At 42.4% G+C, this 21254-nt stretch overlaps 1 protein-coding gene across 1 annotated transcript in view; it reads left to right on the top strand.

Annotated features, from left to right (window-relative positions):
- LOC135240344 (uncharacterized) overlaps nt 1–21254 on the top strand; it is a 39143-nt gene that overhangs the window by 7616 nt on the left and 10273 nt on the right. The window contains exons 5-7 of the mRNA XM_064309708.1: nt 12344–12676; nt 13002–13322; nt 13654–13950. Coding sequence (XP_064165778.1) covers nt 12344–12676; nt 13002–13322; nt 13654–13950 — 951 coding nt within the window. The remainder of the gene's footprint in view (nt 1–12343; nt 12677–13001; nt 13323–13653; nt 13951–21254) is intronic.

The raw sequence follows: 21254 nt of genomic DNA, 5'->3' as shown, positions 1-21254 counted from the left end.
TTCATTTTTATTATTACTTGTCATTATACTCCAAGGGTTATTATGCAGTGCTATATTTGAGTTAGGTTGGGCAGGGATAGGCATCAGCAGTCTAATAGTATGAAGAACTGCGTATCGAAGTTAATTTTAGCCAAACACGCGACGGTAGCCAGCGGTGCCACGGCGGAGAATGGACGTCTGATTTAGTGAAGGGAGTTTAAATTAAGGAATTTTCACGTAATACTATTACTAATAGTTTTTAGTCAGATGTCTCCGTAGCGATTCCCAGCTGGAAATGAGATTTGCAAGCTTTTGCGTCCTGTTGGGTGAGTAAACTACACACATGCATTTCGCACTAATGAAAGTGTTTGGTTTCAAAAGGTTTAAAATAAATGTCGTTTAAGGTTAAGTACATAAGTGAAATTTCAAATCTCTAGAAAATGGCCAGGGTGCGAATTGACTTGAGAAAGGGGGATTTGAAAAATGTACGGGTGTACGCAGGTTCTGGACCGAAAATACATCGCATGATAAAATGACGTCCGCACATTGAACAAAGGTGGTGATTTGAAATTAGTGTTTTTATTATTTTTTTTATTTTCTTACGTTCACTTCACATGTCGTTTAAGACTACGCTTTCTGTAATATTGAAATATCAGATTTCAATTTCTAAAAGCAGAAAGCAAAATACTAAAGTTAGCACATATGCACAGCGATCTGGAGAAATCGCTGTGCATATGTAGAAGAATATGTAGTGAATGTGAAGAAATCAGCATCTAGGGCTAAAACAACACATTTTGGGAAATTTTGTGAAACAAAATGGCCATATCAAACAAATTCTTCGAAACTAAATTGTTTAGAATAAAACCGAAACGAAGACAAAATTCTATTTAAAATAGGGAAAGAAAGTTCTTGGTTCTTTGGCTATTAAATATTCTTTGGGAAAATGCTCTGTCTATAGCCTAGGCTACTTTTTAAATCGGAAAACTATATTCAATTAAAATAAAACAATGTTCTAATTTATGAACCGCGGTTCGCCTGTTTTCATTCAGCTGCCCCCCCCCCCCCCCCCCCCCCCCCCCCGTCAGCTGTTTTCGTCAGCTGTCTTTGGACTAATAGCTGAGAGGGGAAGGTCGGAGAACAAGAAAGAACTTCTCGGAAAAGTTATGCCTGGAGGGCGCACACTGCACCGTACAAACACACAATGGTTCTGATTGCTTCGTTTTACTCAAAAAGTTCTACTTCCTACGAAGTATAGGACCGGGGGCAATTGTAACAAGGGGCAATTGTAACATCTCAAATTGCACCAATCAGAAACGAGACAGAATCATGAAACTCATTATGCACATGGTCTGTGATGATCCCTCTCTGCCTGCCAAAGGACAAACTGATGTCTCATACTTCACAAAGTTTTTCTGCTAAGACTCATTTTTGAGGTATGAAAGTAATTTTTTAAATCTACAGTATTTTCCTCATACTGTTTTAACCTAAAATGTCTATACATTTAAATCTGTCTAGTTTTGATGACCATTCTGTTGTCTAACATTTGATCTCTTTGTCAAATGTTAGCTTCGTTGTTTCTAGCCAGCAGGGTAGCTTGTGACATGGGTGACACAGTTGGGGGCAATTGTAACGATGTGTTACTATGGACACCGACCATCAAAATGGTGTCCGGTTTAGTAACGACATCAAAATAATAGTTTTGTTTTCTAATAATTTAAGTAAAGTGTCTTGTGTTCAGTTTAAATGTCTATGTATACTCTATTTATTATATATTTTGTGGCATAGTCCAGTGGTTAAGTCTTTTGCCTCTCAATCTGGGGACCCAGGTTCAATTCCTGCCAAAAGCCAATTTCTTATGCTCTCAAAATCGTCAATGTCTACGAATTAGAAGTCGTCTTAACTTTAACCTCTTAAGGCACAAGCCAAATTTTGCCAATCCTTGCCCATTTAGGGGGTACCCTATTTAAAGCTTTATAACTCCTGACGTGAACACCACAGAGACTTGAAAAATGGCTTAAATGAAGCAAGACATTTGTACAATTTACAGATTAGTTTATATTCATAATTTTGGAAGAAATAAAGTGCCACAAATGCAATTGTTTTGACAAAAAATCCAAAATAAATTTGCACTTTTTAAGTTTGCAATGAAATACTGCGAGATTGCATATATGCAGGAGGTTAAACTATACATGTGCTAGGTCAAAAACTTCTTGACCACAAGTTCATAAAATCTAAGGGTGGATATGTAGAACTACTATAGATGTATGAAGCAAAAACTAAGCAGTGTACCCAGCATCTCCAAATCTATCCAAAATGTCTAAATTATGCATTGCTGTAAATCATAACATATCCATGTATTTCACTACAAATCAACTGTTTTGACTCAAGAAAATCACTGTTGCATAATTTTCAAATGGGAATTACAAGCTTTCAGTCAGTAGAGTGGTCTAAAATAGCTAGGTGTCCAGAAACATATCCAAAATCTCTCCAAAATTGAATAAAATGCTTTTTGTCCATTATAAAGCATATAAATGAGCCCCGTATGAGGGTTTAAGATGAAACATTGCTATCAGATTTAAAAAATAATGCAAAAATATTGTCACACAATGCGGTACAGTACCTAAATGTGTAATAATTAACTTGTGTGTATTTCTATACTCTGTACTCTCGTATGTTTTCTTGTATGGGGATGAGACAACATGAAAACAATTTTCACCCGTCCACCACGTTTTGGCAATGTTCCAGCTCTGACGTCATCACTGTTGCATGCTTCACAAAAACTATTACACTTCCATCTAACGCTTACATTACAGTGTGAAATATTTACATTATATAACACCACTAACCTATTTAAAGATACTCAATTTCAAAAATAACGTATATAAACGAAATATTTTGAACGGTAATACTTACATAGCAATGATGAAATCTCCTCTATGTTCAGTAGATAGAGACAGAGACAGTATCAATGATATTGTTCTATTCGCTTCTGTTTTGCTCCAGAAAACGATGTCAGCTAGGTCTATCAGCAAACATATGGCTTAGCTATGTTCAGAAGTCCTCAATAATAATAGTATTTTCCAAGAAATTACGAAATATCCTTGAACGCGTTCGTTAGGTGCATCGTATTTGTCTGCTAACAGAGTGAATGCGTAAGTGAATGTGATGCTAAGAATATTTTCTGTTACGCTGACCTATAAAACGCTATTCCAAAAGCAGAATTAGACATGTTATACATCGTTAGAAAGCTTATACTCTCGCCTACTGAATAAATGAATTGTCAATCAAGTCAGACTGTACTAAAAAGGGCGACGACGCCATAAACAACAGGTGTGGTGTTACGCACAGCTATTTTGGAAGATACCCAGGCGTCACAGATGCGCCTATATTTCCCAAACGGATTGTCCAAGACAATATATGACCACGCAGTCTCAAAAGGGACATCTCTACACGTAAAACCAACAGTAAGCTTTTATATTTATTCAATATTTAGTCCCAGATATTGACTGTAGAATGACATGGTATCATTTTAAAAAACTTTTTCTCGTTTATTTCGTTATTCAGTGAGCAGCGTTTTCACTGCTGTATAGGCATATCTTAGGGCTATTGTCGGGTTTATCTTGTTGCTATGACGGAATACGATTTTTTAGTGGTGAAAGAATATTTTTATTAATGCCAGGATAGACAATATTGTCCATTATGTCAAGGGTGGGGGGTGTTTTTTAGATGAGACTGCAGGGAGGGGTGCGTGTTAAATGAACGACCGGAGCGACAATGGTGGGGCTGCGAAACTCCGTTTTCGGCATAGTTGTCATGTATCGTCTACTAATGAAACTGAAACAACGCGTTTCTGTTTTCATCTCACACGTTGGTTGCAGTAGCACCGAATGTTTGACTTTAGTAATCTAGGCACGCGGGCGTGCCCACCACCAGGCATGGACTGGGCCTATATTCTACCGGGCAAATGCCCGGTGGGCCGACCTACTTTTGGGCCAGTGGGCCTTTGGTTCATACTGACACTGACCTGGCCCAATTTCAGTGGCCCATTGATTCGTTTTCCATACTGACACTGGGCTGGCCCAATCACATGTCTAGGCCCCACCCCTCACCGTCCGTTTCTGCCCTTGAGACTCGAGTCGACATCGCCTCAGCCTCGTAGTTGGTGCGGTGTGCGATGGAGAAAGGAAAGCGTAAAAGTGGTGCTGAGAAATTGCGGGAGAAAAAAATAAGAAAGCTGGCGGAGGATGCCTCAAAATGTATCAAAATAAAATAAAAAATGTTTGCTGGAACGACTGTGGGGGTTCTTGCAGTACCTGCTGCTGGCAGTCAGCACCAGCAACAGGTGTTTAAAATCAGAGATGTGACGGTCCAAGATGAGGCAGACAGCGAGACAGCTCTGATACTATCAGTGATAGTGAGTTCTGAGCAGGATGAACCCGAAAGGGCAGACGAGGGACAGTCACAAAATGAGCAGGATAGTGAAGCTGAAGTGGTAAGCAGCAGCATGTGGTTAGTCTGTCACTGTCAAGCAAAACTATAAGCTATTAATGACGTTAGCATTGTTTGGCCGCAAGCTAGCGTTATCATTATCAATGTTTGGGAGACACCATGGCTAACTATGCACTGTCGTTAGCTTAGCTCTCTTGTGTTTTCCTTGATGAGCTAAAAATATTGTACTGTGGTTCTTCTGCCTCTGATAATACATTGCCTGAAACACATTTAATTTCGCTCTGCAGATCAGTCTGGTCACTCAGGCTATTAAACGGATTTCTCTCGTCCTGAGATATGGCGGGCCAGTCACAACCGTTTGTCTAATATGGGGCGGGTTTAATAAGATTCATACATAAACAAGTCGATCAAAAATGCTTTTGGGCTTTTTCTTTTCTTTGAATATTTTAACACAATGAACAACAACACCTTGTATTCTCAAATTCAAAAATGCAAAAACGGAAACACTCGGGACACATCACTACTACACTATCAGGTGTGAGCAGAGGAGCGAGAGAGAGGTGCATGTCGAGACTAGTCAGCGCGAGCGAGGTAGTCTACGAATGAGGAGGCAGGAGAAGTAGCTAAGTTTGCAAGGAAATAATAAATAAATGTATGGAATAGGCACGATTCGTTGTAAAAAAAAATCACGATCATACATCAATGCGATCTCATTTCTAAATGACGACGATTCTTATGTATTTGCGTTAAATGGAGAAAACGAAAGCGAGTGAAAGCGAAGTTGCCTTAGCATTTAGCATGTTCCATTCTACGTTGTCTACTGTAGAGAGTCTGTATTGTATTTGTTTTATTTAAGACCTTTATTCTTTGCCTTTGAATGGCAATCAATGTACAGTGAATGTGTTTTGTTTTACATAAAATTGTATTAAATCGTTTGAATTATTCATACAACATCTTGCAGAGTTTTTCTTTGATAATTACTTATTGAGTATGGGTATTGTTTACTCTACAGCCACCTCTGATCACCAGGATCAGGAGTGCGTGAGTACACTGCTCCACTTGCATTGGTATACTTGACTTGTCCATAACACTCCGCTCTGTAGGGGGTTTGGCAAATGGTTAGATATGCATCATATACATATTGAACGGTCTGCGAGGATGTTGTTCTGATGGGCGGTGTCCGACCGATTGCGGTGGGCCGGTCTGAGCCAAAAATGGCAGGGCCTATTTTTTGTCCCAGTCCAGCCCTGCCCACCACTAGGGGCTGTGCGCTAAGAGGTTAAATACTGCCATATTGGCTGAAAAGTAACATTTTTTAACTATTATTTTGTAATAGTAGTATAGAAACTCACCCCAACCAACCAGTAGGATTCGCTAATGCAATAATCAGGACTCATACCCTCACTGGCTTCTCACCCGCTAACACTGCCAATTGTGTTCGTAGGAACATCTGACCAAGCAGAGGTACCACTGCTGGGGATTGAACCTCAGTCTCTCCCGCGCGGGAGCCGTTCATTCTCAACGGTAGTTCTTAACACTACGGATGTAATATGTTTTCGGCCGCACGTTGATTTCGCGGCGCTGTTCCGTTCCCGATGCAGGAACGACATTTTCGTCTCTGCCCTTAACTTTCCCCATTCATTCTCAACGGTAGTTCTTAACGTTGCGGGTGTAATATAGTTTTGGCCACACGCTGCCGTGGCGCTGTTCCGTCCCGAATGAATGAATGAATGACAGCGTATAAACAAATAAATTCGAATATTAAATACAGGCGAGGCGTTTTGCGGTTATTTTGTGGTACCTACGCTTCGGTAAGTCTTAATAATTTTATTACAATCAGGTTCCTGTTTTATATTGATGTCATCGAGGTATTCTGTCATTATTTCAGATAATAGATCAGTCGTTCAATTTTTCCTATTTGACTTCATTATTGGTTTTCATGTCCCGTTTGTTGGCTTGTCTATACATAATAACATTTTTAAGTGAGAATATTGCAGGTAAATGGGACATCTGTACATGTGCACGTTTGTGTCTCAGTACACCAGCTATTATTTCCATGGCCCTGCAATCATATTAGGGTTTAGTTTATATGTTTATATGTTTACTTTCCCCTTCACTATATTATTGCTGGTATCATCATCATTATTGGTATTGTCCCCTTTACATGTGCCTTGTGTAACACGTCACGGTCTAGACATACATTTTTTAAATTATTATTACTTATTACACTATTGCTGTCAAGGCAATAAGTAATGCCATCTCTAATTGTTCATTGTCAGTACTGTCATTCAGCCATCTTAACAAACGCTTTCCTATCTATGTGTTTCTATACTTACCATTATTATTATTATTATTATTATTATTATTATCAGTCAGTTTTAACTATTCAATATAGAACAGGACACAGTACAAATATTGCTGCCTCCACCTTCAGACAATACAGAATTTGTGTAATGCAATTCATATTAACTACCCCTCCCACCCTATCCCCTGGATTGACAGCACACAAAAAAGGGAGATCAGTGGAAAATCATTATAATAACAATAATAATTTTCATGTTGAGAATTTGACAATACTTGGTGATAGAGCTACACAAGGTTGTGTATCAAAATGGCAAAACATAAGGTCAAGGGCATAAAGAACCTACCATTTATACAGAATCATGATGTACAGTTCCCATGAAAATATAAACCCTCCCCAAATTTTACTGTCCAGGTCTCTGTTTTAGAGTTAATGTTATTTCATTATAGCGAGAATTCTTTGGTCATCAACTGTATAGGTCCACCTTTGTGATTACTGAGCTCACCAGTGCTCTCGTTCTTAATGATGTTGCAAGCGGTTGACTTTGGTAAGCTTAAGGTTTGGCCTATGTCTCTGACTGTTTTTTCATATATCCCAGCCACATAATGGCTTCCTTCCATTGGCATACCTTATAATTGTACTGAAGAAGCAATTGAACACACCTGACTAATCAGAAACACACGTGAAACCATTTGTCCTGAACATTATGGCACCCTGAAAATATGCATGTACATCCCCAATTCTAAAAAAAGCTGAGACGGTAAATTAAATGCAAATAAAACAGAAAGCAGTAATTTTTAAATTTGCTTTGACTTGAAAAATATTGCCCAAATTTAATAAGCGTTATTAAAAGAAAAGGTGATGTTACAAAGTGGTAAACACTCGACTGTCCCAGCTTTTTTGGAGCGTGTTGCAGTCAACAGATTTGAAATGAGTGTACATTTTCAAAAAACAATTAAATTCACAAGGTAAAACATCAAATAATGTGCTGTTGTAGTGTTTTAAATACAGTACAGGGTAAATAAAATTTACAATATTTAACATTATCACTCCCTTTTGTTTTTATTAGCATTTTCCATACTGTCTCGGCTTTTTTGGAATTGGGATTGTATGTATGTATAGAGAGTGCTGTTATTTCTACAGGGTGAAATAAAAATGTATTAAAATAATCTTTCATAAGAGCTGAGAGCTGATAGCTGCACTTTAACCACATGTAAATTGTTTGATTGCAAATCTAAAATTTTGAAGTACAGAACCAAGTAAAGAAAATACGGCTTTGTCCCTAACGTTATGGAGCTCACTGTATATAAAAATATAATTTATGCTTCAGAAGTGGCCCATAAAGTACTTGGCAAAAGCAGACCAATGCCAGTACTTCACCCAAGCTCCAGGAGCTCGAGCTTCAGGAGACCCAGCAGCCGCGGCAGCATGTGACTGCAGGGAGTCCGACTGCATGTGTGCCAGTTGTCACCTTGCAGCCTCGGTAAATCCACCTGCTCCAGTCCCAGCCCCAATCCCATTTCATGCTTGTGCATATCAACCCTGCTAATACTGTTATGAAGGAAAATACAAATATAGCTTTACATTTATACTTGGCTGTTGTTGTGTTTATGTGTTTATTAAGAATTGTAATATGTAATGTTGTAATCCTATTTGTACTGTTGCAATAATTGATCTGATGTAAATACTTTGAAAACTTTATATGTATTGATTTGGCAGAAAAGTTTTCCTGATCCTCTCCATAATAAAATGGAGGTGGAGAACAAATATCATGTTAGTATCAAACCTAAAAAAGAAGAAGCGATATCTGAGACACTTCTGTGAAAAACAAATCAATTATGACCAATTATTTAATTGCCCACGGTTGGATTTGAACCCTCATTTCCATGGGAGCACGTTACACCTATACACGGCTGGCCCCGGGGTGGTAGGCGAGTGCTTATATCTCTACACTACTCAGACAGCCCTGGAGCCATTTAATTTTATTTGTTTTAACTCTCATGGTATTGTGTTCCCGTTTCGTCAGTTGTCCATTTTCCAGTCGTTGTTTTTTTTTATAACTGTTGGTTATAGGTTTTATATTTCTATAATTATATGATTATACTGTTTTAATGAAACTGGAATGAATTGTTCAATGAATATTAAATTGTTTTAACTATATCTGTCATGGTCCTGTTTTCCTGTCTGTGTTTCCCTTGTTGGGCCGCCAGATGGCGGCACTTCTGTTTTGTGTCCTGTTAATTGTATGATTGTTTTCAATTGTCTCGTTATCCCATCATTGTTCCCACCTGTGTCTTGTTATCCCCTCCTTCTGGTTTGATTGTTTTTTGAGTTCACCTGTGTCTTGTTACCCCTTGTCTATTTAAGTTCTTTGTCCCCTTGACTCGGGTGCTGGTTCCTTGTGTTTGTTCCCGAATTCTGTTTGTTGCAAACCGTATGTACCTGCCTGTATTTTGTTCCTGACTTGTGTTTTGTTTGACCTTCCCTTGTGCTCTGCCTTCCCGTGTTCTGCCCTGCCTGTGTTTTTGAGTTCCTGTTGTTTTCTGTTTCATTAGATTATTTTTTGAGTTTGTGTTTTTGCCCATTGTGGCCTTGTCTGTTCCCTACTTGTTTGCCTGTCGTGTTGGTAAAGTCTTTGTTAATTTTCCCTTTTGAGTTTGTGTTTTTTTCCCTCTGCGTTTGGGTCCCCCCTACCCGTACCGTGACAATATCAATATTCTTTGGAGTTTGTGGTCCTTCATATTTATATTAAGGTATTATGTGTGTTGTTACAATTGCCCCCATATGCTGTTACAATCGCCCCTGCATGTGGGGGCAGATGTAACATTTGATTTCTAGTGTTTCAATCAATATCGTGACTCTAACATTGCTCATAAAAACATTTGATGACTGTTAACAAGTAGAACACAGATACAAGTTACCTACATAAAAATTGTATCCAAATAGTTCAAGAGGGTTTTGAGTAATGACATCAAAACTAAAAATTGTTACAATTGCCCCCGGTCTCCCCCTGCCTACTTTACTGTCGCTAGCTTCACACTGCTCTGCATGTGTAGCGTGATTTTGTGCTTTTATTCATTTTTATTATTACTTGTCATTATACTCCAATGGTTATTATGCAGTGCTATATTTTAGTTAGGTTGGGCAGGGATAGGCATCAGCAGTCTAATAATATGAAGAACTGTGCATCGAAGTTAACTTTAGTGAAACACGCGAAGCTAGCCAGCGGAGCCACGGCGGAGAATGGACGTCTGATTTAGTGAAGGGAGTTTAAATTAAGGAATTTTCACGTAATACTATTACTAATAGTTTTTAGTCAGATGTCTCAGTAGCGATTTTGCGTCCTGTTGGGTGAGTAAACTACACACATGCATTTCGCACTAATGAAAGTGTTTGGTTTCAAAAGGTTTAAAATAAATGTCGTTTAAGGTTAAGTACATAAGTGAAATTTCAAAATCGGGTCTAGAAAATGGCCAGGGTGCGAATTGACTTGAGAAAGGGGGATTTGAAAAATTTACGGGTATATGCAGGTTCTGGACCGAGAATACATTGCATGTATTCAATTAAAATAAAATAATGTTCTAATATATGAACCGCAGTGAACTTGAACTTCACTGAAAAAAGTGAACTTTAACATTAGGAGAGATATTTCAATCCAAATAATCATTTTTTTCAATTGGCCTCTAATGGATTACATGGAAAGATTGAGTAAAAATTATTAAGAAACGCTACAGTGAAATTTCACAGAAATGGGGAAGTATGTAGATCAGGACCCCTTCTGCCAGTTACAAGTGTCAGAAGTTTCTGAACATTTACATTTGGAGAGAAATACTTATACAAACTGTCATATTATCTAATGTGTCCATTTTTCAAAGGGATTTCATTACAGTATTTAGCCCTTTTCACACGCCACTAGTATTACCTGGGGACCTCATGTGATTTAGAAATTACGCTGATGGTAAGGTTCTATATCAATGAGGTTTAAATTCAACAGGGCTCGGTGCAATTAAGCCTGGCTGTGTTCAGTCCGCTGAATCTAATTATCAATTAAATTTGGTTGAATTCTTGATTAAGTAATTTAGGGGGCAGTTACTGTTTCACATGGGTGATATGGGTGTTTGATAACTTTTTTTATTAAATGAATGAAATATATATATATGTCGGACAAGCAAGGATTAATTAAGAATATGTTTATTCCTGAATCCAGCTGTTCCAACAGTCAATGCCCTTGTTAAACTGTTCAGCACTCTGAATACTGAAGTGATATGGCATGCTAGAACCCCTCACTTAACCTACATGTAAAATATATTTTATTTGATTTAATTTATTAATTATGTTTAAAATTAGAATTATCAAAGCACCAAATTCATTGACAGGTCAGTCTACAGTGCACTGGTGGAATCAACCAACAAGTCAAAACAAGCTCTGTACCAGGTTTTAAGATTAAATAACTGAATTCAATAAGAAGTCAATTAATTGAAAACATACATTATTTATTGAATGCAGGCACTCTACTTCTAAATTACCCAACATAATACAAAACATTAAGCAACTAATCTAGAAATACCAGAAAATAGATAGAGAGAGAGACGGATAAGAGAGAGAGAGAGAGAGAGAGAGAGAAACGGATCGGCCAGACCTTGCCAAAGTATCACCCACTTCCAGTATAAGCGCCACAAGGAAACCAGCTAAAAACACACAACCTAGGAACCACCACCAAAATAAAAAGAGGAAAACTTCTTCAAGGATCCGACACCAACGCAACCCAAACAACTTTCTCCTGTGGCCATCTTAAATACCTTACCCAGCATAGCTTGAGGTTGTTTGCCCTGATTGGGTGATCCCGAGTTAAGGTTTAGAAGAGAAAGGAAGGGGGGTCAGATTAATTTATGGCAAGGACTGGCCTACCTAAAGATTACATTCAAACTTAAAGAGGACATGGGAAAGGGAAATGTTAGGCATGTAGGGTCTCCGACCCCCGATATGGTGTCCTATGTCATCTGATTTGTCTCTTCTGAGGAGGTGAGACCCATAGATTGTCAGCCTAGATTAGGGTATCAGTGGAATTTCAAATTGCCCCAATCACATTTGCTTTGATGCTTGTGATGGGGATGCCAGGCCACATTCTTATTTACTGTTTCCCTCTCTAAGGCCAAAATCTAAACACTACATATCCTACATATATACATAATATATACATGTGTGTGTGTGTGTGTGTGTGTGTTTACTCTTAGTTTCTTTGTCTAATATTACATTTTGTCTAATAATCTGAAACCATTCAGTGTGGCAAATATTCAATAATGAAAGAAATCAAGAAGGGGGCAAACACTTTTTTACAGCATTGTATATGCTTGTGTGTGTGTATAAATAAAAAATTAAAAAAATAATAAAAACTTTATGCTTCACTGCCATATTGGTGGACAAAAATTTAGATTTAAATGATTTAAACTATAAATTATTCATTCTTATGCGTGAATGGCCCAGTCCTGTGAGATTTCTCTCTTATGCATGACAAGTCCAGCCCTGTGAGATTTCCCTCTTAGGTATGAAAGGCCAAGCCCTGTGACATTTCTCTCTCTTATGCTGACTGAACATCCAACTTCCCTCTCCTAGCCCAGCTAGCAGCATCTCCAGTCTACTCTGTCCGCATGTTTGTGAGCTTCGGCCATTCCCTCACTCTTCCGTGCCATGGAGCCCCCAGCAGGGATGTGGATTGGTTGTTTCAGCAGGATGAGCTTCCTGACTGGCTGCATGTGGCCGAACTCCACAGCCAAGGCTTTTCCTCTGGAAGCGGCTTCCAGGGACGGGTGGAATCCTTCCACCTAACGGAGCCGGAAAACTACAGCCTCACCCTCAGTCCCGTGGTGTACAGTGACCTCGGCATTTACAAATGCCAGTACTACAATGATGAGATCATTCTCTCAGATGTGAAACTACAAATTAGAGGTCAGTGCATGTTGCCTTTTTTCCGACAGATTGAGTGAATGTTTTTAGTGCTTGTGGATTTGATAGCCCTAAAAGCTGTTTTTTGACAAAGGATATTACTATTATTATTCTTACGATTGTTTTTGGGGGGACAGGATCATTCCAGGCTGTATAAAACCCACAGGCCTTGGGTGGTATGCAGTGGACAGCATATGCTGCATCAGGGCCTTCATCTACCCCAAGCAACATGGTTGAGCTGTTCAATTCCTGTATGCCAGGAATGCTTTGTAAATCTGTCTGCCTGTCTCTCTCTTTCTCTCTCTCTTTTTCTGTCTCTCTCTCTCAGTCCCATCAAATGTTTCCATAGCGATGGGAATGTCCGCCAGTCTTCCTTGCTTTGCGTACATTAATTCACAAGCGCGTGCTGGTGATCTGGATATCCTCTGGAAGAGAGGTGGAGAGAAAGTTTACCAGCTCCTTAAGAACACCGTCACATATGGGCCCGGGTTTGAGAACAGAGCTTCAGTTTCCCAAGAACAAGCCCTCTATGGAAACATGTCTTTAACCATCAGACAGACACAGTTTTCAGATGCAGGCGACTACCAGTGCTTCTACAGCAGTCCTAAAGAGAGGGGGAATCCAGATTCTGCCAGTCTCGTTGTGACAGGTAAAATTCACTTCAGATCTTCAGTTCTGTAGGGGAGCCTAACAGCTCAGGTGTGTAAGAGTGTCAGGTGTGTATTATTTATTTTTTCATGTGGTAATTTTAATCAGGGCAAGTGTAACGATGTTTCATAATTTACAGAAGTATTGTTTGATGTACCGCAGATTTGATGAAAGATGACAAGTAATTTTTGGATGCTATAATTTTCCCTGTATTATTTTTACCTTTTTACATGATCAAGCTGACTGCTGTTGATAATGTGTCCATATCCCCTGTAAATATGCATGAAAATCTAAAATATGCAAATATGTAAATGAATTCCCTGCCCTCACAGACCACTCACCCCAGAACCTCACAGTGAAAGCCGGTGGTTTGCTCTCCATACCGCTCTATGCCGCAGACCCAGTGAGGGTAACATTCAGTGCAGGCCTTGGTTCAGATGAGATGCTGATGCTCGATGCAGATAAAGGCCCAGCCAGGTATGGGGAGCGTTGTGCCCAGAGATGTGAGCTTCTGGCCCAGGAATACACCCTTTTGCTGAAGAGTGTGACACTGGAGGATGCCGGAGTCTACAAGGTGACCGATCCTGAGACTAAGAAGACCATCAGCTCAGTCTCTCTGCAAGTCTCAGGTACGGTCCTCCTCTTCAGCTCTTTGTGTTTGTGCAGATGCAGGGCTCAGCATCTTATTGGTCCACTCTGTTATTCCTCTGAGTTATGGCTGCTGCAATCCATTGGGAAAATAATTTAAATAATAATAATATTAATATAAAATAAAAATGATTGTTTCACAATGCCTCATGTTTTATTGCCCCCTTGAGCACAATACACATAAGAGACACAAAAGTATAGGTTTTAAGCTTTTGCAATCTTAGGCTATGGTTTCTAAGATGTGGTCTAGCTTTGTCAATTTTTCTGTCTTTCCACAAATTTGCTAAATAAAACATTTATCAAACAATGATTGCAGACTATCAGTGTACTAAGGCCTGAAAATAAGACTGATTCTCTTTTAATTAGTCTACAGTTTTTATGGGATTTGCATACAATTAATATATTTTCATAACGCCATTGAATTTACTGAAATGTATTGGCCTATAGACTGCTCTACTCCAGAAAGTATAAAAATGGCCTGTTGCAGCCTTGTAGGTTCTCTATCTGGCCACAAATTACTGTACTGGGTTTTCTGTCTATAAAGTAAAGCTAGAGAAAAATGCTCTGATGCCTTTAAGCTGGTTTGCTGTAAGACAGGCTTTAGGCACCACAAATGTCCTAGGAAATGGCAGTGGCTTACCTGAGAGTAGAAGAATGTCACTATAGCCCCCCCCCCCCCCCCCAATAACAGAATCAAAAACTGCCCCCCGTCCCCTTTCTTGATCTTGTCTTGACCTCTGCTGTGTTTGATACAGTTGATCCTGATGGTGACTCTGGTCCTCAAACCGGTATCTCAGCAATTCCAACGAGATGTACTTTTCCTAACTTATCAGCTCAGTCCCACTGTCTTAACACTTAGTGCAGTAGTCCCCCAGGGTTCCATCTCAGAGTCCTACTGCCTTAGCATCCACAGTCTCCTCCCACCTACGCTGGCACTTCCTATTATGTTGTAGGTTTACAACGTTACTTCAGTACCTACTACTAATGTGCTACTACACTTAGGCTGCATTCACACCAGATCAGGCAATGCGGCACCTTGACGCAGGGTTGTGCGGTGGTGTGGGCGTGTCACTACATGGCCCATTTGTGTGATGTTATGTTGTGAACTTTAACCCCCCCCCCCCCCATTTCCTGTCCGCTAACTCAAAAAAAAAAAATGGACGCAAACGCAGGCGGAAGGAAGATTTTTGCTATCATTATTTTTCAGTGTGCCACACAGACGTCGAAGCTGGGTACACAAAATAAACCAAGCGAGGACACAACTGGGAGAGTATCATCATTTGGTCTATGAACTCCTTAGCTAGGTACAATAAACTAACATGCAAGAACTGCTGAATAGTGAATCTTTTATACAGCTTAATTCTGACGTTCGGAATTGATATTGTGGCGATCTTGCCTGTGTATAACTAAATAATTGTTAGCTTGTTAACGGTTAACTTGTCCCGCTCCGCGATCGTGTAAATACTCGTTATTTTAAATGTGTGTAGCCTGCTAGGAATCGCTTATGTAGCGCTAGCAGCCCCTCGGGTTTATGATTTGCACCGTCATGTTTCTGTCATTAGTCAACTAGCCACTACTGTTGTTGTATTCCCTGCCTGTCCCTGTTTTGCGTGTGTCTCGTGCTGCTGTTTCCCGCTGTATGCAAATTATCCAACCTTTGTGTGATGTGACGTTAAGGCTGTGTGATTGGTTAGTCCTGCTGTGCCTTGGCAGCCAATCACGGCGAATGGGGTTTGACAAAAGCAGGCTTCGCCCAGCTATGATGGTAAGTCTACGAATTACTCTTTGGAAGAGATGTCACAAATAATGCGAAGCTCCCCGGGAGCGATTCGAAAACAGCCAAGCCCGTCTCCGTCTCTGCTTCTTCGCGAAACCGCCACATTGGTGTCCGGAAGTGGGATTCAGCTAGCTGAAGTGGAGAAGGCGATCCGAGAGCTGGAAGAGAGACTGGGGGTACCGAGGCGGCGGAAGACCGAGGCAGCAGAGACGGCGACGGGCGCCGACCTGCAGAGCTCGGTGGCGCAACGACAGAGGGCCCCCAGACAACCAGACGGAGCCAATGCTGTTCGACCTACGCACCCGAGGGAAGCTAGCGCTAACACGTCAGCCAGCGCTAGCATGCTAGCTAGCGCTAGCATGACAACCAGCATGCCAGCTAGTATACAGCCGAAGCTAGCCCGGTTCAGTGGAGCAGCGCAGTGGGAGACGTACCTAGCCCAGCTGCAGCTGGCTGCCCGTCACTGCGGCTGGAGCGAGAGCCAGACGGCGACACACCTAGCACTCGCCCTGGAGGGCCCAGCACTGCAGGTCCTGCTAGACCTCGATGCTGCCGAACAGGGCAGGGCGCTGACGACGGCCTTGGCAAGGCATTTCGGCCAGAGGCGGTCGATGCAGAGCAGCCGGGAGAAGCTGAACAGCTGCCGCCCTGAAGGCTCCACGCACGGCAGGGCTACCCGTCCCTCGACTCGGCAGGGCAGGACGAGCTCGCGCTGTACGCCTTCCTCCAGACCCTCTCCTCGGAACGGCTGCGCCAGCACGTCATCCTGACCACGCCCTGCTCCCTAGACGACGCTCTGAAGGAAGCAGAGAGGGCGGAGGACGTCCTCTGCTTGGCTCCAGGGCAGACAACCCGGCCCCGCGTCCGCGAAAGGGACTGCTACGAGGAGGAGGAGGAAGAAGTCCGCTGGGCACGCTCACCCCCACCACCAGCACGACGCGGCCGCTGCTATCGCTGCGATTGCGACTGCCCAGCACCAGCGCCCAAGCCCCGATCGCCACTGCTGCGCCTGAAACCAGTTCAGTCCCACTCGCGAAAGGAAATATTCCATCTGCCTTTGTGAAGGCGGGAACCGAGCAAATTCCTTCCATTACGAGAGCCGAAAGCAAATTCCAGCCCGCCCTTTTCAGGGCAGGAGAGCAGCCTGCCCTTTTGAGGGCAGAAGAGCAAACCATCCAACAGCGAGTGGGCCGACTGGGGGAGGTGGGTGGGCTATGCCTGCATTGTAGGCTGGATGGGCAAGCCTGCTGGGCACTGGTCGACACGAGGGCCACCATCTCCCTGGTGCGACCAGGAACGCTCCCCAACACTGCCTGGTCCCCAACAACCACTCAGCTGCAGTCAGTAATGGGACAGAGGCTCGGCATTCGGGGCAAGAAGATGGTGAGCGTGGAGGTCGGAAACCGAGAGGTGGTGACGCACGAGTTCTGGCTGGCCGACATCAGCTTGCCTACATTTGCTGGAGTCGGCCAATCCCGCACAGCAGTCACCTTAGCTGGGTCGGTGGCTACCCCTCGCTCACTCACAACGTGCCCCAGGAAGGCCATCTCCCTCCAGAGCAGCTGGCACTTCCGGGGATTCAACCGTAGCCCAGCCCGGCGAATCGGCCTGGATCTGCTGGTCCACTGGGGTGCCACGGTGGACATCGCCAACGCCAGGCTCTCCATCGGTGCCACCACCCTCGCCCTCCACACCACCCCCAAGAGGAAACGCAGGTCCAGGAGGACCCGTCGCCCAGCAGCCTCAGCCCACCCTCACCAGCCGCCACCCCAGCTAACCAACACAGAGCGTGGCTTGCCTGCCCCACTGTCACAACCTGCCCCTCCCTCTGTCGAGACGGTGAGTGCTGTCTGCGAGCTGTGCTGCAGCTGCAGCGGCCTCAATCCTCACCAATGCCAACAGCTTGAACGCTTGCTGAAGGACAATGCAGACCTCTTCGCTGCCCGATGAGGAATGCACGCAGACCGAGCTAGTGCAGCACGCCATTGACACTGGTGACGCTGCACCGGTTTGTCTGCGCCCTCACCGGTTGTCACTCGCAAAGCGGCTGGGGGGAGAGGTTCAACTTTCTTGCCTTTTTTTTTCGGCACCCCATGCGGTCCCCACTGCCACAGCCTAAACGTAATACCCCCATTCAAATGAATGGGAAGACTGCCGTTTTTGCCGCATTGCCTGATCTGGTGTGAATGCAGCCTTAGTCAGACTGCTAACTTGGCATCAGCTCTGCTTGTTGTATGAACCTTTATGGAGGCACTTTTAGTAAGTCCCTCTGGATGTTTGCTAAATGTATTATTATTGTTGTTGTTATTATCATTGTTGTTGTTATTATTAATATTATTATTGTAGTCTTCCTTCCTGATTATTACCTGCTCTTCTCTATTTCTCCAAAATGAGTCCCTCTTTCTCCATGTTCTCTCTTAGCCTCTGCGGGACTCTCTGCTGGAGCAGTGGCTGGGATAGTGGTGGGAGTGATGGTGTTGCTGCTGGCTCTGGCTGGCAGTGCCTTTGCAGTCTGGAAGTTCTTCTTGAAGACAGAAAGAGGCGGATGTGAGGGCTTTCTCCTACAGGGCCCCACTACTGTGGAACCAGCTTCCAATATTTATAAAGGAGTCAGACACAGTCTCAATATTTAAATCTAGATTAAAAACGCACCTCTATGCTCAAGCTTACAATCAGTTATAGTCTGGAGACAGGGTGCGAGAAGCCTGTAGTCATAGAGCTTTCTAGGTGGCAATCCTTTCCTTACTGTCACCTGTCAATCAGCTGTGACCCGACTTTACATGGGCTGGCTCTTGATAGGCGGGTATGGTTGTCTACCCCTCATGACTGCATGGGCTCTCCATCCCTGTCCTAGTAGATATGCAGCCATATTCTACTCCTGGCGGGGTCCCACAATACATACCACTGGCACTTACTCACTGTCTGCTATATTGCAAATTCCTTAACTGCTGTTTCCACCCTCTTCCCCACGCTGCCGGCAGGGCTCTTGCCCCAACCCTCGAGAGTGCTTCGAGAGTCGTCTGGTCTCCCCCACCTCTGCGGTCCAGCCCCTCCTTCGTCATTGCCTCCACCCTGCCCACATCTGCCGCCACCTGCTGTTCCCCATCACCGCCACCCGGCCCCACCCATCATCTGAGCCACATCACTTATCATATCTTCTGCATAAACTGGCTGACATGCTGATCACCAGTCGGCACCGTGAGCCGACCAGAGGAGGATGGGTTTCCCCCTTGAGCCTGGTTCCTTCCAAGGTTTCTCCCCATCTGCCACAGGGAGTTTTTCCTTGCCACTGTTGCCTTAGGCTTGCTCCTGTGGGGGTTTAGGCTAGGGCTGTCTGTAAAGCGTATTGTGACAACTGTTGTAAAATACGCTATATAAATAAAATTTGATTGATTGATTGAAGATGTGCCCTCCGAACAGCCAATGACAGCTCAGACCGCGCTCTCCCGGTCAGGTTTTTAAGTCAATGACCATGGAGGCCACCCTTCTTCTTTTTCAAAATTTTCCTTTTACCTCCGTACCCGAGCCGTGGCACACATTGATTTTTAGGAAGCTACCTAGTCTCTGTCCCGGTGCGGTGTTGCCAATCAAACTGGGTCAGTGATATTATATAATGTGGATATTTCACACTGCAATGTAAGCGTTAGTTAGTAGTGAAAAGTTTCCAAGAAAAGAGCTAGCCTACTGTAAGTCCAGAACATGTGTTGACATTCTTACATTAGAACACACATGTCTAACAGACATTTGATTCCAAATACAACAATAGACACAATTACACTCTTACACGCTAAACATGTTGCACTTTGTTTCATATGCAGACCTTTTTACTTTGATAGTGGGTTTAATAGAAACTTGGATTTATTTTGGCGTTGCACTACTGTCTTAAATAATAAGCCCTCTTTTTCATTTATTTTTATCATGTTGGAGTTGCCAGTTCAAACCAACAGTATTGCACTTTAATATGTAAATCTTTGTTTACATTTTGTTTTGTGCTGCATTATACATTGACACGTACAGTGTGTTGTTGTCAAAATAAAATGAACATCAACTAACTAGCTTCGCTGGCTAACGAAAATGAGAAACTTTTTCATGAACATGCTAGTCTAAATGAAGCCAAGTGGGATGAATCAAAGTTTTCTGAATGAATGAAGATTGGTGGTTTGGAAACCGAGAGTAGGCTAACCCCGAACTAGCATAAGAAAGTTCATGACCAAATGTGCAGCTTGTGATTGTGTTTTTATTTATTATTGTTTACCATTATACCCCAGTGATTATTATCTAATGAAATTTTTTGTTGGATTGGGTGGAGAGGCATTCGTACTCTGATATTCTCATGGTCAAGATCCGCGCACGGTCAAGATCTCCTGTGAAGGAGGAAGGCAGGAGTTGAGTATCTGGTGAACCTAGAGAATCTGTGCTTTTGTACCCATTTGTGACTTTTTTTTTTTGCTATTTTAGTCAGTGCTGCATTTGTGTTACGGCCCCAGCCTCTGCTTGCCTGGCTAGTGCAGATGGAGGTAATACCTAATTGCTTAATTGCTTGATTTCCTCCACCTGCCTGTGGCCCAATATAAGTCCTGCAGTATGAGGCTGGGGAGATCTTCTTTGGGGTTTCTTTTGTGTGGTTTGTGTTTGGTAGGTTTTTGTGAAGACTCTTTTATTTTGTGTACTTTGTGGATTTTTGTTTGTTTTAGTTTGTGTTTTAGTTTAATAAATGTCTGGCTTTGTGTTTTTAGATCAGTTTCTGTCTTGTTTTTTGGTGATTTGGACTTTGTTTGTTGCGGCCCTTCAAGCCGACCGTAACAAAATGGGGGCTCGTCCGGGATCTGCCATCCCACTTCTGACACCACGGACACTCAGACACCTTCCTGTGGCGGCGACGACGCGCACAGACTTCCTGCAATATGAGGCTGGGGAGATCTTCTTTGGGGTTTCTTTTGTGTGGTTTATGTTTGGTTGGTTTTTGTGAAGACTCTTATTTTGTGAACTTTGTGGATTTTTGTTTGTTTTAGTTTGTGTTTTAGATTAATAAATGTCTGAGTTTGTGTTTTTAGATCAGTTTCATCAAAATCCACCAAGGGGTTCTATGAGCTGCCATAGGCTCCCATTGCCGAAAGTATAATAATATTAACAGTTACAATAGGTGCCCTGCACCTTCGGTGCTTGGCCCCTAATAATAATAATAATAATACTACAATAGGTGCCCTGCACCTTCGGTGCTTGGCCCCTAATAATAATAATAATAATACTACAATAGGTGCTCTTCACCTTCGGTGCTTGGCCCCTAATAATAATAATAATAATAATACTACAATAGGTGCTCTGCACCTTCGGTGCTTGGCCCCTAATAATAATAATAATAATAATACTACAATAGGTGCCCTGCACCTTCGGTGCTTGGCCCCTAATAATAATAATAATAATAATACTACAATAGGTGCCCTGCACCTTCGGTGCTTGGCCCCTAATCATTTATCCATCTTATGTAACTCTTACCTAGTGTCGTTG

Source organism: Anguilla rostrata, chromosome 15, assembly GCF_018555375.3.
Source record: "Anguilla rostrata isolate EN2019 chromosome 15, ASM1855537v3, whole genome shotgun sequence".
NCBI lineage: Eukaryota > Metazoa > Chordata > Actinopteri > Anguilliformes > Anguillidae > Anguilla > Anguilla rostrata.
The sequence above is the reverse complement of the archived record's forward strand: the minus strand, read 5'-3'. Positions and strand labels throughout refer to the sequence as shown.